This window comes from Paramisgurnus dabryanus, chromosome 2, assembly GCF_030506205.2.
Source record: "Paramisgurnus dabryanus chromosome 2, PD_genome_1.1, whole genome shotgun sequence".
NCBI lineage: Eukaryota > Metazoa > Chordata > Actinopteri > Cypriniformes > Cobitidae > Paramisgurnus > Paramisgurnus dabryanus.
This window is the reverse complement of record NC_133338.1, coordinates 41,233,142-41,250,631: the sequence shown is the minus strand read 5'-3', so window position 1 is coordinate 41,250,631 and position 17,490 is coordinate 41,233,142. Positions and strand designations below refer to the sequence as shown.

The 17,490-nt window shown below is 35.7% G+C and overlaps 1 protein-coding gene across 1 annotated transcript; it reads right to left on the bottom strand.

Moving 5' to 3' along the window:
• Window positions 1-2,302: 2,302 nt before the first annotated feature.
• On the bottom strand, window positions 2,303-15,858 carry rassf7b (Ras association domain family member 7b). Its single transcript, XM_065289214.2, has 6 exons — window positions 15,634-15,858; window positions 8,076-8,229; window positions 7,126-7,997; window positions 4,404-4,560; window positions 4,172-4,279; window positions 2,303-2,588 (listed from the first exon to the last, which is right to left on the bottom strand). The coding sequence occupies exons 2-6, from the start codon at window positions 8,176-8,178 to the stop codon at window positions 2,557-2,559; spliced, it is 1,272 nt and encodes a 423-aa protein (XP_065145286.1). The 5' UTR covers window positions 8,179-8,229; window positions 15,634-15,858; the 3' UTR covers window positions 2,303-2,556.
• Between the last annotated feature and the right edge of the window lie 1,632 nt (window positions 15,859-17,490).

Genomic DNA, 17,490 nt, shown 5'->3' with positions numbered 1-17,490 from the left:
TTAAAAAAAATAGTTTGTGTTTTTTCCCTCTTTAATGCAAAAAAATATTTTATATATCTTTTACATTATATTCATAACAAATAAAAACAAAGAGAAAATTTAAGAAAGTGTTAAAATATCCTGTAGCTGAAGGTCTTTTGCCAGATGAAAACTGAGGCAGCCTGTGGAATATTTGAAATAAAAATACATTCAAACTGGGCTTTTTGTTGTAAAGTTTAAAATGTAGTAAATAGAGCAAGCCAAAAAGCATGGGGTACATGTGTTGTATTAAGCTTATTATAGCAAACAGGATTATAAACAGAGCAAACATCGCCCATGTCACGTGACAGCAAAAACTGAAAAGAAAATAACATTTGTGTAACTTCAACAAATGCTTTGATTGGCATACAGTATTTATATGGACAATATGTATTGCATTAAAATGTCCACTTACTAGTGTTATATGTTTTATTTCACTTGTGTAGGCCTATTTCCCTGATGTTGAAAAAATGTTTGAATCCAGATAATATATTTTTAATGTAAAATATTGATTTGTTGCGTACAAGACCCACCCTACGTTCTGTTATCATATGCTCATCCCTATCCCCTAATCCAGTGGTCCCCAACCTTTTCCCTTCAAGGCCCCCTAGTGTCCCACAACAATATTTGAAGGCCCCCACTCACTCATTTTTCCCCCAAATAAAATTAACTAGAGCTTGGAATGACTAGACAGATGTATTAAAATTGCCAATTTTTAATAATTTTCATCTTGAGGCCTCCTTAAAAATCTGCCCCCTGGTTGAGAAACACTGCCTAATCCCTTCTAAGGGTTTATCCTCCAAAGTGAAAGTGAAACATTTATGCCCATTAGGAGGCGCCATCACCACAAAAAATAATCTGTGCAAAGAATTATGGGTTCAAATGTCTATTAGCTTAACCCTTGTCATTTATTCATCCCAAAGGGCCCTTAAGCAACTATGTAAAGTAGAGGGCTGGAGTCCAAACCGTTTGCTGTAGGCTTTGAAAGGCGAATTCTGTTAAAGAAAATATATCGCCTGGCAGTGAACTTTGAGTTTGATCATTTTGCAGGTATTATTTATGCTCTAACAGCAACATTACACACTAACTAAAGTTTGATAAATGGGATCAGGGAGAATGTGACCTTTTACTAAACCTATTCTGGGTTTTTCTAGCAATACTGGATTGTTACAATCATAGTTAACTTAACAACAACCTAATAACAAGCATAGGCTTATTCACTTTATAACCCAACATGTGTTCTGTCCAATATTTGCCCAGCATTGGGTTAAAAAATAACACAGCAGAATTTCGAGTGTTAATAATACCTGCTAAAACGACTCAATACATAGTCTAAAAAATGCAGGGTTATTTTTAACCCAGCGTTTGGTCAAAAAGCAACGAGCCCAGCAGCTAATTAACCCAAAAAAATGTTTATATTTGAACCAGCATTTTGGGTTGAAACAACCCAGTATGGGTTCAATTACAACAGGCTGAGCTCGTCCCTTTTCGACCCAACGCTGGGTTGAAATAACCCAGAATTTTTTAGGATGTAGGCTACATGCTGCCTGCTAACCCCAGTTTTTCCAGTAACCTGATACCAGTAATTATTAATATCATTTCATGAAATAATACTTTCTAAGTCATGCAAGTTCTTCAGTTACCATGCATGAGTGCAGCACAAGTTTAAATAGGGTAAAAAGCATAATCCGCGTAATGATGCAGTTTGCCCAGCAAAGGTGCCTGCTGAGATGTTGGATTAGGCCAAATTACAGGTATGATAAAATGTTCATACTGTTTAAATGATCAGTCATGGGGGTCCCCTCAAAATCTGGGGCCCCAGGCCATTGCCTGCCACATTGCTTTGGGTAGGCCTATTTAAATCATATTCAGATTATGTTATTGTATATTTTAACACTAGTTGTGGTCTTGATCTTCATGGTGCCTTAGGCATGCAATTTTTCGTTCTTGTAAGAGAAGACTTTTGTAAAGAGGCTATTTGGAGATTGGTACTGCTATGCATAAGTGACAGAGTTGAAGTGAGTGAGCCACACTTGGTGACATCACCTGGTCAATGCGTACAGTAAGAGAACAAAACGCTTGATTTGGATTCACAAGTTAATTATTATAAATGAAAATTAATATTTAAAAAATTATTAAAAATAAATGTTTTATTATACTTAAAATAAAAAGAATAAATATATAATATTAAAAAATGTTACTGTAATATAACAGTATCTCTGTATCTTGATTCTTGACCCAGACTTTTTGACCAGTTTTTACTGTGGTAAATCATTAAACCAACTTGCAATAAATTCTGTTTATTTTTGTAGGTTTTTAGTAAAAGAAATATATTGTTAAAATACATGTACAAATCTTCATCTGCTTAATAATTACAAAGACAACAATCTATTTACATAAACATATTCTTAAGTTTTCACACAATAATTTCATAGAATATCATACAAAAGAAAATACATGTAACATATTCAGACAGAATTATGCAAATATATTAATAAAGTGAACAGTTAATAATTCCTTGAGGTTGTACTCCAGACTTTAGTGCCATGATGTTTCTCTTGATGACAGGACTGCAAGAGACACACAAAATGGAATGAGGTTCTGTCTTTCCTTAAAGATGAAAAGTTTCTTTATTTTTAGTGGTTCTCAAACTGAGGGGCGTGAGTTGACAGGGGGTCCCCAGTTAAAAAAATAATAATAAAATACATTAATTTATCATCAATTCTATGCAGTTAAACTTCAGAAAAATAAGACTGCTAACTAACAGCACTACATTTTTAAATTGTAAGTTTAAGATTATTGTATGTCATGAATGTTTTTTGGAGGGGCTGCTTTCAAAAAGTTTGAGAACCACTGCTTTATACTCCATAACTATGAGGACAATATTTTATATGACTTATAATAAATACAGCAGGAGTGAGAATGGTGTAAAAGGGTGTGGGAAGAAAAGTCTTGTTGCCTAAATAAACAGATTCCACACCAACATGCATTTACACAGGACTCAACAATAAGAATGGCCCAAGGTGAAGTTGCTAAAGTTAATGAAATTTTTGCGTCATTATTACGCGATTACAGTACACTGTACAACCTAACAGTTTACTTTACTCAAACCATTTAAGTAAAGCGGTTGCATTAGACCATTTAGGTTTTAAAACACATAAATTTAAGTACTGTGAACTTGAGTCATGTGCAATTATGCACTTATATTTAAGTAGTATGAACTTAAATATAAGTGCATAACTGCATATGACTCAATTTGTTTAAGTTCACAGTACTGAAATGTATGTGTTTTAAAACTAATGCAACCGCTTTACTTAAATGGTTTGAGTTGAGTTAACTTTTAGGTTTTACAGTGTACATCATTTTGTTATTGGTTTTTAAGTTTTGGATTCGTAAACATTGGTGCAATGGTGAAATTAACTGAAATTAACTGACTAATAGCTTTCACACCTTGCATTAGTTTTTCTGTAAACAAAAACACAGCATTTTTTGGATAAATGTTACATTTTTAAAATATGTTCCTAAAATCAGTCTTTACTAGCAAGTAGAAAGACATTTTTATTGTTGAGCCCGGTTACAGCTTGACATTTCAGCAGTATTTCTGTTCATACATGTACTCAACTTAATCATCATTCAGTAAAGGCAATACTACAGATCATAACATGGAGAAACGTGATATTAATAACTATTTAATTTTCTCAGACTCATGCCAGACAAAAACTATTGAACCAAACACATTTATGATTTGCTAGAGCCTGCATGAAATAAAAGAACCCCAAGGCAGTGCAGGTTTCAGCGTAAAGCGAAGGTAATCGTTTTTTTTTTTTTTTTGTGGCAACTTGACAGTCACTGTTAGCAAGCAGCAAAACTGAGCATTGCTATCTGATTATAAGAAACGAGAGAAGACAAAGTATGTGTTTAATAAATAGAAATTCTCTCTCAAAAGTCTGTTTGAATTGCAGTGTAGTTGATGCCTACACAAAATCGCCTTAGCAATACATTTAACAAAACAGAGAGCCACCATAGGTGAGAAGAGTTGTGAGGCAAAGTGAGCGTGCATTCTGGGAAGCAGGAAGAGGTAGAGGTGGACATGCAGAAGACGTAAGGCCAACAGAGGGCAGCAGTGCGCAAGCTGCGTGTCACACATACACACCCTCAGGATGAAGGCTGGAGACGAGAGGGTTTTGAAGGCTGCGTGGGTTCCCCAGAATTTGCTTGGCAGTGGTTCGAGGGTTGAACTCCAAGATGGAGGAACTGGAATCTGTAGTAAAGACAAGGTGCGTCTTAGCGTCTCACCAATGTTATATACTGTGGTTAGCTATCTCTCAGGCTTTAAGATCGTGTCATTTAAAAAGATTAATATTTTGGCTTGCAATGTTACACACCTTCATCACTCTGTCCATCAGGCTTGAGGAGAGCATAATCCATGTCCTCTGTTTGTAGATTGGACTGTGCCGGCGTGACACCTGTTTGCATGATAAACTGCTGCAGGTTACACTGTCGTAGCTCTTTGTTCAGATCATCCAGTTCTATGCTCTTGGCCTATAGGGGATGAAATAATTTAGATTATGAGATTTATTGTGAAGTTGGAGGACTTCCTTTATGCCCTAGTTCTCCTTTTGAAACACCCACACAGACCTAACGACCTTCACAATGTGTGATGTCAAAGTGTGAGGTGCCTTAAAGTCATTTATCTTTTGTTAATGCCACGATCAAACACGAGCACTGTAGTTCACATGAGACACTTTTTGTGAAATCCAGGCAGAAGTCTTTCATAATCTAACACATAATCTAATGAGATTAGGAGCATCAACGTTGGATTTGGACATGACCTTACTCAATCAAAATATATATCAAGGTTATATTTTACATTATGTGGGATTATGTAGTATATCAAGTAAAGGCCTTAAACTGGATTTTAACAGGCAGGGTTTCAGTTCATAATAAAAATCATCAAAATTAATGTAAAGATGCACTTTGTGCCGCAAGAGCTTTGCCTTGAGTATACATTTATGCATTACATTCATTCAGTTTCCTGGGACTGAAACCCATGACCTTTTGCACTGTTATGAGCACCAGGTGGTAAACCATTATGGTGTAAACAACATATTCTGTCCTTTTTCCATAAACTTTCGAATTTTAGGCATCGAGTGTGTGACTATAGTGTTATTGGTAATGACAAAAACCTGAAAGATTAATAAATATAGTTTTTTCCATTGAGGTCAACAATGAGGCAACACATGAATCAACAGTAAAGTAGTGTGTATAGTGCCCAACGGTTCAGTTAGTCATGATGAGTGTACTCTACTTTAATGAGTTTACTGGTATGATAAAGCAACTAGTACAATGGGGTTTAACAAGTCAGAATTTTAAACTGGTTGATAGATATTTCGGGCATGTGGAGAGCATTTAATAGAGAATGTATTATATTTGCTTACTCAGTACGCCCATAATTAATTGCAATATTAAGAGATAAAAATATAAAATGGTTGGCTTATGCATTTTTAGTGAGTACTATTTAAATAAAAATCCCATGGTACACTTTAAAAACAAACGGTGCTAAATAGCAATAAAATTAGTTCTTGGCTCGTAATCATAGAGGAACCTTTTTAATGATATATAGCACCTATAAAGCACCTATGAAGAACCATATGGGGGTCATATAGCACCACTATACCACCACATATGGTTATACATAGCACAATATGGTTCTAGACAGGTGCTACACAGGTACTCGGTGCTATATGCCATTAAAATGGTTCCTCTACACTCTAAAAATAAACAGTGCTAAATAGCACCAAAAGTGGTTCTTGGCTCATAATCATAGAGGAACCATTTTTAGTGCTATATAGCACCTATGAAGCACCTATGAAGAACCATTTGGGGGTCATATAGCACCACAATAGCACCACATATGGTTCTACATAGCACAATATGGTTTTAGACAGTTAGTACACAGGTACTCTGTGCTATATGGCACTTAAAATGGTTCATCTACACTCTAAAAATAAACGGTGCTAAATAGCACCAAAAGTGGTTCTTGGCTCGTAATGATAGAAGAACCATTTTTTGTGCTATATAGCACCTATGAAGAACCAACGGGCCTAATAGCACCACATATGGTTCTACATAGCACAATATGGTTCTAGACAGGTACTACACAGGTACTCGGTGCTATATGGCACTTAAAATGGTTCCTCTACACTCTAAAAACAAACGGTGCTAAATAGCACTAAAAGTGGTTCTTGGCTCATTATCATAGAGGAACCATTATTAGTGCTATATAGCACCTATGAAGCACCATACGGGGGCCTAATAGCACCACTATAGCACCACATATGAATCTACATAGCACAATATGGTTCTAGTCAGGTGCTACACAGGTACTCGATGCTATATGGCACTTAAAATGGTTCCTCTCTCTAAAATAAATGTACTAAAGCTGTCAGTGAGGCGGTACCCTTTCAAAAAGTACACATTTGTACTTATAGGATGAATATTACTACCTCAAAAGTACATATTGGTACCTCAAAGATACATATTAGTACCTAAATGGTAAATATTGGGACCTTTTTAAAGGGTACCGCACGAGTGACAACTTTTGTACCTTTAATTCTGACAGTGTCTGTCCTTCTAGTCGAGCTTATAACTTATGGCGCTTTTCCATTGCATAGTTCCCCACTGTTTGGTTTTGGTCAGGTTATGTCAGCTCACCTCACTTTGGCTTGGTTAGTTTGGGAAACTTATACTGTAGCAGGGCACAGATGACAACATGTTTGCTCAAGAAAGCGCAAGCTAGCACTAAGGTAAAGCTAATCTTTAACATTATAGCGATAGAAGTGACAATTCTCTTAGACCAATCAGTGATCTACAGTGTTTTCACGTCACGTTTTGGTATCAGCTCGGGTCGCTTGGAACCCTGACCAAGGTGGTACTAAAAAAAGTGTTGGGTACTACGTACTGCACCCAGTGGAAAAGCTCACAAAAGTAAGCTGACCCAAACCAAACCGTACTATGCAATGGAAAAGCACCATAAGCTACAGTAGTTGCCTAACATACATACATACATTATGTATGTTCATTATGACAAATAAAGACGAAACTGACCAGTAGTTCTTCATCTGCCATCATTAATTCCTTCTCTGCCTTTTCAATTGATGCCTGCAGTTCAGTCCCTTGGCGCTGATGGTTTTCCAATTTTCTCTTGGCTATAGTTACAGATTCTTCAACACTGTGGCTGGCTTCATGTATACCATTTCTCTTGCTGAGCAGCTGAATATCTCGCTCCAGCTGCTCTGATAGAGTCTCTGTATCATGCTGCCTTCGGCTTTCCTTATCTATTGCTACATTAAGTTCATTTTTACGTCTTAGCATTTCATTTTCTCTCTGAACTTCAGAGTGAAATTCACTTTCCCAGTACGGTAAGTGGGCTAGCTCTTCCTCGTTCCTCCTCAAATTCTGCTGCAGGTGGTCCATTTCCTTAAGGAGGTCCGGGGGAAGGGTCGGAGGAGGAGCTCGCTCCCAAACCCCAAGCTCCCTCTCCAGACCCATCAGCTGTGACTGCAGGCCCTGTAACTCGGCTTGTTGTCGAAGAATTTGCTGATAGAGCGCTTCTTTGGATGAATCATCCTGGCCGAGGGAGGAAGTGGGAGATGGGGACACCCTTGGAGAGTCTCTAGTTGGTTTTTCAAAGTGTCTCACACGTGTTTGCGGTGAGGCGGAGGGCCCCGGATTCAAAGTAAGGGCCTTTTTGGGATCTTTGTGTTTGGGGGGCTCTGGATGTAGGGACGTGGGCAAAGGAGGGGCTCGACCTTTATCTGAAGCTTCGCTGGTTGTTGGGCCAGTGCGACGGAGGATGAATTGCACTTCGTTGCCCAGCTGGCCCAGTTCAGCGAGGGACTCCAGTGGGCGTTCATTAGCCACGAGCTGCCGTTCCTTTCCCCGTAGTTTCTGGACGAGCACATAGCGACCGGTTTGCCCTGGAACGCACAGTAAGGGAAAACGTTAAAATATGAATGCACTCAATCTCAAAACTGAAAAAGAATTAATTAACTTACCAATGGCTTGGGCTAGAGCTATGACAACATCCTGACAAGATGTCTCTTCAGATAAGCCACAGACAACACGTGGAATGCCATCCACCCACACCTTGAGCTCCATGACTATGTGTAAAAGTCACCTCAGCAGGGAGCGCGTCTGCATGGCAGTGCTCTGTTGAAAAGATGAGTGAAGAGATGAGTGATTACTTGTGACAATCAAGAGAATAAATGCACTTAGTTCACCATATTAGCGAAAAGAATTAGTTAGCATAAACTCCTGCTAAATTAAGTTATCTTTGTGTATATAACTTTACAACTCCTCAGCGTCAACATTTACATTACATTTACCCTTTACATACAGTGCAGTGCATTAAAGGTATACATTATTAGCATGTGTGATCAAACCCACAACATGTTGTGCTCAACCCATTAAACTACATATTGGAAAACACACGTATTGTTAATAAAGTATGAAAATATGGAAATATATATAATTATATGAAATAGGACACATTGTACAAAAGGTGTCACTGGGGCGGTACCCTTTAAAAAAGTACACATTTGTACCTAAACGGTGCATATTGGTGCTTCAAAGGAACACATCTGCAACTAAATGGTAGGTAGACTCTAAAAAACACTGGATTATTTACAACCCAGCATTTGGTCAAAAAGGGGCAAGCCCAGAGGATGACTTAAATGAACCCAGAAAATGTTTATATTTGACCCAACAAAGGTTTTAAGCAACCCAGTATTTTTTTAATTGTACATATCAGTACCATTTTGAAGTGTACTTTCCCAGTGACAGCTTTTGTACTTTTTTCCGCCAGTGTAGGGATGATGTTTCTGATGGCTTTAATTTGAATGGCAACTTTTAAAAATAAAGTATACATAAATGTAACCTGAACTTTAATGTGTTGCAGATTTCACAGTGAGAAGTTTATATATATATATATATTTATATATATATAAGTTTATATATATATAAGCATTAGAATTTTGAAATCCCAACAAGCATTTTTTGCTAAAACAAGGCAAAATTGGGTCTGTCAGACTAACAGACGTCTAACAATAGCCCAAGAATAGACGATGCATATACAACATGTAAAAGAAATGAAAGCAAACACCTTGAACACCTGATGACTTTGCTTACATGATGGAATATAGTACTTCTCCAAGTTATTTTGGCAAAAACAGCATGTAAACAAATTCAAGGTTATTTAGGGTAGAAGTAGGTTACTCATAGCTGGACTATATTAGATACTAGTTAGCCATCACTGTCTTGGTTTTTGCTTGCTGAGATGTAATGACCAATAAATTACTTTTAATGGTGACATAACAAGAACAATCCATCAAATCTAAATTTAAATCTAAAATCACGGTAACACTTTACAATAAGGTTCATTAAGTTAACTACATTAGTTAACATAAACTAATAATGAACTGCACTTATACAGCATTTATTAATCTTTGTTAATGTTAAAGTTGTAGCAGAGGATTTTCTCGAATTTAATAAAAGAACCGCCTTCTTCACTTTTTTAAAAAGTGCAATTGCGCAACACTCCTGTCCTGATTGACAACTAGGACGACCAATAGTCTTGATGATCCACCCGGAAAAAGAAAATCCTCAGCAATACCTTTAATTTCAACAATTATAAAACTTTATTAAAATCTTGTTTGTTAATGCACTTTGAAGTAACATGAACAAACAATTACAAGCTTTATTTCTATTAACTAACATTAACAAAGATCTATAAATACTGTAACAGATGTATTGCTCATGGTTTTTTCATGTTAGTTAATACATTAACTAATGTTAACTAATGAACCTTATTGTAAAGTGTTACCAAAATCACTAAGCAGCCCTGGTGACACATTTTCCAGAATGTGTTTATTTTTTTATGCAATATTAGTTTATTAATTGACATAATGACTGAACTCACCAAATACTAATAACAGACAAAACTCTGGTATTTGAATGTAAGAAGTCCTGCTGTACATGTCAAAAAACTGAGAACATTGTAACTGTAAATGACAATGTATAAAAACATGACTGCTTTTATTGTGTGAAAACAATATTTTCTCTCTTGCATTAAAGAGGTTTTAATGTAACAGTAGCACAATAAGTGATGGCTTTCAACCTAACGCCACATTTCTCTAAAATAATGCACACTTGTTAAAATGGGGAAATTGCTAGACTTTACATGAAATATGACCAGGTTCGTGTTTCAGCTGGCACAGTAAGCGGCTCTCAAGACCATCTCTGTTGAACTGCAATTCAAAGAAATTTTTTCGGCCCACACATTAATGAGAAGTGAGAATCTTTTGAATGAGTTAATAGGAACACATGAAAGGGCTTTTCGTATATCAACCCTATTTCGCAAGTCATCATAGATTTTCGTAGAAACTTTTTATGGGAGTGCTGATGTTCAGCAACAGGCTGGAAAACTGGATCTTAAAAACTGGCTGCAATTATGGCTATAATGATCAGTTTCAAATACGCATATAGAGTGCCATGCCCTGTGAGGAGGGTTAGAGAGTGTTTCATGTCCTCAACCTGCATATAATGCTTGACTCCTGAGGCAATCATTAACCAGTCTTCACATTCCAGTAAACCTTGAAACTGTGCTCACATGCTCTGAGAACGAATGTACTGCACTAACAACCACAACACTACTGTCTGTCAGGATAGATCATTCATTTGACTGCTTGAGACTAAAAGCTCTAGTCTGAACCCAATCTGCTTTCTGAAAATAACCCAGCAGGGTCAAAAAGAGACAAACACGGCCGTTGGGTTAAATTAACGAGAAATTGTCTTTTTAACCAAACAATGGGGTACAACAACCCAGCATTTTGCGTTAAAACAACACAGCATGAGTTAATATACAACCCAGCGGACTGGGTTCATCCCTAACCCAGCATTTTAGATCTATTGAGCGAAGTTTATGATAACTGATCAAAGTTTAGGGTAATTACTCATTCTCTTTTTATGTTTTTAAACATTATAGAATAAAAAAATATGTGGTTACTAAAATAAAATATAAAAATTTTATAATTCAAATTATTTAATTTTAATGTATTTTACACTGTTTTAAATGTTTTTAAATGTTTTAAAATGTTGGGTTGTTTCAACAAAAAGGGTTGATTTTGTCCAATGACCTAACCAGAGGTTAAAACATTTAGTGTAGCATCTCTAATAACCTTTTGCCTAGAATTTGTAAAAATGTACTATCTCACCCAGATGCTTCTATCTTTTCTTAGATCATATTGATTGCTTCTCATCCATTTCAAAAACCATTTTTAAAATAGAATTTCATTGTAATGACAAAAATAATATATTAATTGTACACAATAATATATTATAAAATAATTAAATTTGGGTTTATAAACGAATTTAAACAATTTTAACATACACCTTCAGATTTTTAGGATCACGAGAAACATTTTAGTTAAGAGACCCTAAACATTTGACTGATAGTTTATATTCCTGCGTGATGCATGATGATTGATGGTTATAATAATAAAGATCTTTTAGTGCCTCATAGCTGTTAATTCATTATATGGTAGCCTTGCAGGGATGGTGCGTGTTTGTTTGTCTCAATTAAGATACACCTATTTGTCAAATATTATTATATTAACAATTGGCCTATTCCAGCACAATGACCTTGACCAATTTAACCTCAATTAAATCCTGAGCCGTGATGTTGTGACATTTCCTACTATGTTAGAAACAGAATCTGCTGCCAAAATATTGTCAATTACATACACGGTTAGAATAATATATACCATTAGAAACAAATATGTACATTTAGTACCAGTATCTTTGAGATACTAATTAGCTCTTTTTGGTACCAGTGTGTACCTCTGAGGTACTAATACAGTACTCTCTTTAGGTGCAAAACTACTTTTTCTATGGGTACAGCCCTACACTGTAAAAAATACTTTGCTGCCTTAAAAATTTTTGTTAAATCAACTAAGATTAACAAGTCATGTCAAAAGAGATGAGTTGTCACAACTTATAAAATATAGTTGAGAGAAGTCAACTTAATTTTATAAGTTATAACAACTCACCTGTAGTTATAACAACTCATCTCTAGTCAAGATAAATAATAGTAAGTTGAAATGACTTATAAATCCGAGTTGATTCAACAAAAAATTTTAAGGCAGCAAAGTATTTTTTACAGTGTAGTGACATATTTTGACTCATTTTTCTGGCAGTACTGTACAAAAACACCTAAAAATACAATAGGGGTCTTCGCCCCTAATAATGAGCAAGGCGGTGTACATGCAGCCATATAGTTTCAATACAAAAAAACGTGATGTACACAAAGATGTAAAAATAAAGCATTAAGCTGCAAAATCAATTTAGTAAACTCAATCTTTACAGATTAAGTAAACTCTTAAACTTTAATGGGACCAGACATAAACAGAAACTCCAATAAATCTAAAAGAAATGTAATCTTCAAACATATTTATCAAAGGGTTGCTCAGCAAACTTTGGGAAAGCTTGCCTTCTATGTCAAATCTGATGATGAAAGTGTAATCACACACCATATACATCCATCAGCAAATGTGCAATAGATCAGAAGCACTGTCTGCACATCACTACAGAGACATTTTTTCTTCCAATGTCTTTTCTAACTGTGTATGTCTGCTGCCAGCAGTCTGACCCATGAAATCAGGACAATTTAAAGACAATCCGTTCCAGAAATGTAAAATCCTGAACTATAGACCAGTATTATGAACACAAACATCAAAGATTCAACCGACCAACTTAAGGTATAATGTGAGCTTACACTTAAAATTGCATTAATAACAAATTATGCCATGTAGTTGTGCATATATGAAAGTGTTCATTTCTTGTAGATGTCATTTATTTGAACTATTAGTTGTTTGAATATGATGTTTCTGAAAGTTTGAAGCTATAGATCCCGTGAACAAATATGCTTGCAGCAGAAGCAGAAAAACTTTTTCTCATGTTTCTCTGTCAACATGGGACTTCGAAGAGTACCCAGGAAGGCACATGCTACTAGAAACATATGGTCAACTAGAAATACAGGTTTACAGACTTTCTTACTACTGATGAAGGGACACCTACACGTTTGACAGCTGCATGACCGGCAGCTATCTTATTTCACCCGAAACGTCAGCTGAGTGATCATTTTAAGTAAACAAAGGCCTCCTCACACAGCTACTGAAAAGTGATACCATAAAGATGGCATTCTTGCTCAGTGAACCATGAGAGCCAGATACCATGAAAAAAAGTTTAAACAACCTGAATTTCGTTTGTTATGTGAACCGGTTAGGGTCAGGTTCAGGGAAGTGTCTCACAGGCATTAGGTTTCTTTTAAAAGGGGGCGAAACTGGCCTGCTTACGTCGAACAGAATATCCAAAATATTCTCATTGTGTACTGAAGAAGGAGTGTTCTCCCTATGAGGTCATTGCAGACAGGAGCTACATAATATCTTCAAACAAACTACGATACCTCTGGCATGCAGTAGTACAGGTGGACTGATCTTGCTTTTCCTGTTAAAAAATTCCAATCGAATTTGTGAACGAAAGCTAAAATTGAAGTACAAATACACCCTTGTGTTGATTTTAACAATGGTAGAGGTTAAAATGAAAGTCATTCTTGCATTTTTTTTGTCTTTTGTATCAGTTTTATTTAAGGTTCTGGGATTTATAATGCAATGTATTTCAGACTAAAAGCAGAGGCTTTAGCACACCAGTCGGACGTAAAGCAGAGGCTTTGGCAAATCAGATGTACTTTCAGCTAGCAATAACCACAAATTCCAAAGGAGTGTTTCTTTTTTTAAACCATCTTCAGAGTAACACAATCTTTCCTCTATTAGATTTAAGTTGCTATAACATAAAATAAATCTGACAATCAGTTTTTAATTTATTGTGTATATATATATATATATATATATATATATATATATACAATTATATTTTTGTTTATAAAACTAAGAATACACCTTCAGATTTTTTAGGATCACAAGACACATTTCAGTTAAGAAACCATAAACTTTTGACAAATAGTTTACATTCCTGCATGATGATTAACAGATAGAAACTTAAATAACCATAAAGGATCAAGACAAATATGTTGTCTATTTTTCAGTGCCTTGTAGCTGTTAATTCATTATATGGTAGCCATAACAGAGATGACGCGTGTTTGTCTCAGTCAAGATCCACCTCTTTGTCAAATATCATTATATTAATACTTAACCTATTTCAGCACAATGACCTTGACAAACTCAATTTAAATCCTAAGCTGAAACGTTGTGACATTTCCTGTCTTTATGTATATCTCACAATCAGATTCTCTTTCCAAAATATTGTCATTTACATACACTGTTAGAAAAAATTGACAAAATAATGTTACCCTGTGCTGTCACTGGGGTAATACCCTTCAAAAAAGTCCTAATATGTAACACAAGGTACAAATTTAAAAAGCTCACTTTGAGGATATGACTCTTCAGAGTGATACCATCTTTCCTCTACATTAGATTTAAGCTGCTGTACTTTTTAACTTCATTTCATTCTGAATTTATCACTAATGCTTTTTAAAAACTTGTTTCAATAGCCATATTTTGAACTGCATAACAGTTCACCATTCTCATACGATGGCGTTTGATAACAATAAAAGTCCACTGGCACTCACATGGTTTGTGAACAGCGGTGGATGTGACTTCATAGTTTGTTTTGCATATCCAAATAAGTGACATCATTTTGTCACTGCGTAGTTTATATTTACATAATCAGATATTTCCATAAGTTATGGATAAAGAATGCGGACAAGAATCTTATACTGTAGTACTTTATCTCTTTATCAGTTATTTTGTTTATAATGTTTTATGTTATGACCAGAATCTGTCAAAGTATGGAGTATGTGTACAATTTGGCAAACCTCTCTTTGACATCCAAAAGAAAAAAAGTTAATCGGAAATGGATTGGTGGTTGCAAGTATAAACATGATTTTATTTATAATATTTAATAAAATCCCTAAAAACATAACTTTGCACATGGACTGGATTTGTAAGACACCTGTCCCACACACTATCTTAAATCTGCAAGGAAGTCACTCAGAGGAAGTCAATCCCCAACAAACCACTCAACCAACAGAAATAAAATCAAAATGCACAGCCATTTTCAGGTGTACATTCAAAGACGTGACAAAATGGATCAAAGGAACACAAGCACTCAGTATTCACTTGCACTCTAGTATCAGGTAATGCAAACAGTCCAGCCGTCATGAATAAAACAGTAAAATAAAGACTAGACTATTATAATGATTCACTTCAAGTGTTTTCAGGCTTTAACAAAACCTGATCTAATTCCAAACAGAACAAGTTTAAACACTTCTGTACAAGTTAAAACATTTAGCTTTAATTTTCCTTCCTTTCCAGTGATTTATTAATCTATTTCTCTCTATAAGACAAAATGCTTTCATTTTTTCGATCTACTCAGTATCCAGACAGGGTGCAAGCACCTGTGTGAAATTTGGCAGATTTTACTGTCAAGTCTGCAGATTAACTAGACAAACCTGCTGGTCATACGTAAAGCTATATTTACCTTAGAGTTGAAAACTTGCTTTTAGCCGTCCTCCTTGGTTACCATGTTGAATGAAGATTAAAAATCACTGTCCTTAAACCTTTCGATTGTGAAGGATCGAAGTGTGAACCTATAACACATAGACGTTGGTGTCACACAGGTGTTGTTTTAGTGTAGTTATAGAAGCAGGAGTAATGGCGCACTGTTCTCTTGAATATCACTCTCTCTCTCTCTTTCCGCTTTTCACAATGCTGCCACATACCAGCCTTCATACGCTCCTCCCCCTACACAGGTAATGTAACAAAAAATGTTCTCTCTCTCTCTCTCTCTCTCTCTCTTTCTCTTTCTCTCTTCCTGTCTTACTCCTCTTCTCTGTCAGTATTTTTCACAGTATTTTGTCAAAGATCTTGAAGGGGTTTGTGAAAATAACAGAATTAAGGAAAGGTGAAAGATTGTTAAAAAGACAGAACAAGTGGTTTGGCTTCCTCTCTAAACTCAATGACTTCCTTCTAATAAAATTCCCCATGATACCATTCTATTAGTATGTAGATACCAATCATAGTTTTACAACCACACTTTTACATTTTGTCCTAATGTGGCAACATGATTCTAAGATATTTATCTGTGTTTACAGCATTTTAACCGTTTATTACATTAACACTTAAAAGTAATTGTGCTACCCTCACCCTTTCTATCAAAACATTTTAAACATTAGATATATATCTTATCATGTACAATTTTTTTTCATATGTCTCTAAAAGTTACATTAATATCAAGAAAGCCTCCAAAGGTGAATTTGCCCTTTATTTATTTATTTTGCAGTCACTATCAACATGGCCACCTTGATGACTTCATGTTTACTCCTGATTTCCATAACAAAGTGGAAGCCTGGCTTATTACATCACACCAGGTTACAGCCTCCTGTATCTACAATAGAACATCTTGCACTTGTTACACACGGCATAGAGTCGAAAGTGATACATGCCAGGATGAAACAAATGAGGTGACTAATCGCTCAAATCACAATGCCTTTAAAACAATAAACCTGATATACAACATGTAAGGTAAAAGAAAAATGTCAGACATTATTTTTCAGCAGCTCTCAATGTGTATTGTTCTCCACACAAAATAATACAAGAACATATATTTCTATGTTAAAAACAACACAAAAATAAAACATTACACCTGTTGACTTACCTTCTGCAAACTCATGAGAAGCACAGGAGAGATAACAATAGAAAAACAAGCAGAAGGTAAAAGGTATCTATGACTTTGTCAAGGCCTCAACAGAGAAGTGAAGTGGGACTGCGGCTCTTGGTTGCCTGGTGACGGATGCTTTCAAGGAAATCAGCCAATGAAAGGCGCACTTGGTCGTCACACAAAAGGCCATGTGACACTGGCTGCCTTTCAGCAGTAAGGAAATACGAGAATTATTAATGACGATGGAAAAAACAGCGATGTTGTTGTTGTTGTTTTCTTTATACTTTTTCAAGTCTGCTACAAGACTGCGTCCATCTAACTAAAGCACGTGTTTGAAATGCATTTGAAGTTAAATGAGGACTGGAATTGGGTACCTTAAGGTTACAGAGGTGAAAGGCTGCCACCTAGTGGAAAATTCTGAGTAATACCTCCATGGTCATTGGGAAATCAAATTCTGAGGGATTTTTTCCAGATTATAAAGCATTAAATAACCTTGAAACATATTTATTGATACATTTTATGATATAAGCAGAGATAACTATACACTCTAAAAATGGCTGGGTTATTTTTGACCCATGTTGGGTAAATATTGGACAAAACGCATGCTGGGTGAAAAATTACCCAATGTTGGGTATTTGTTATGCAACCATGGGTTTTATAATAACCCAGCAGTTGGGT

Coding starts and splice junctions, on each gene's coding strand:
- rassf7b (XM_065289214.2), bottom strand. CDS start 8,178: ATGGAGCTCAAGGTGTGGGTGGATGGCATTCCACGTGTTGTCTGTGGC. Junction 7,998..8,075: donor AGCTCTAGCCCAAGCCATTG/GTAAGTTAATTA, acceptor TGTGCGTTCCAG/GGCAAACCGGTCGCTATGTG. Junction 4,280..4,403: donor TGATGGACAGAGTGATGAAG/GTGTGTAACATT, acceptor TCTTTACTACAG/ATTCCAGTTCCTCCATCTTG.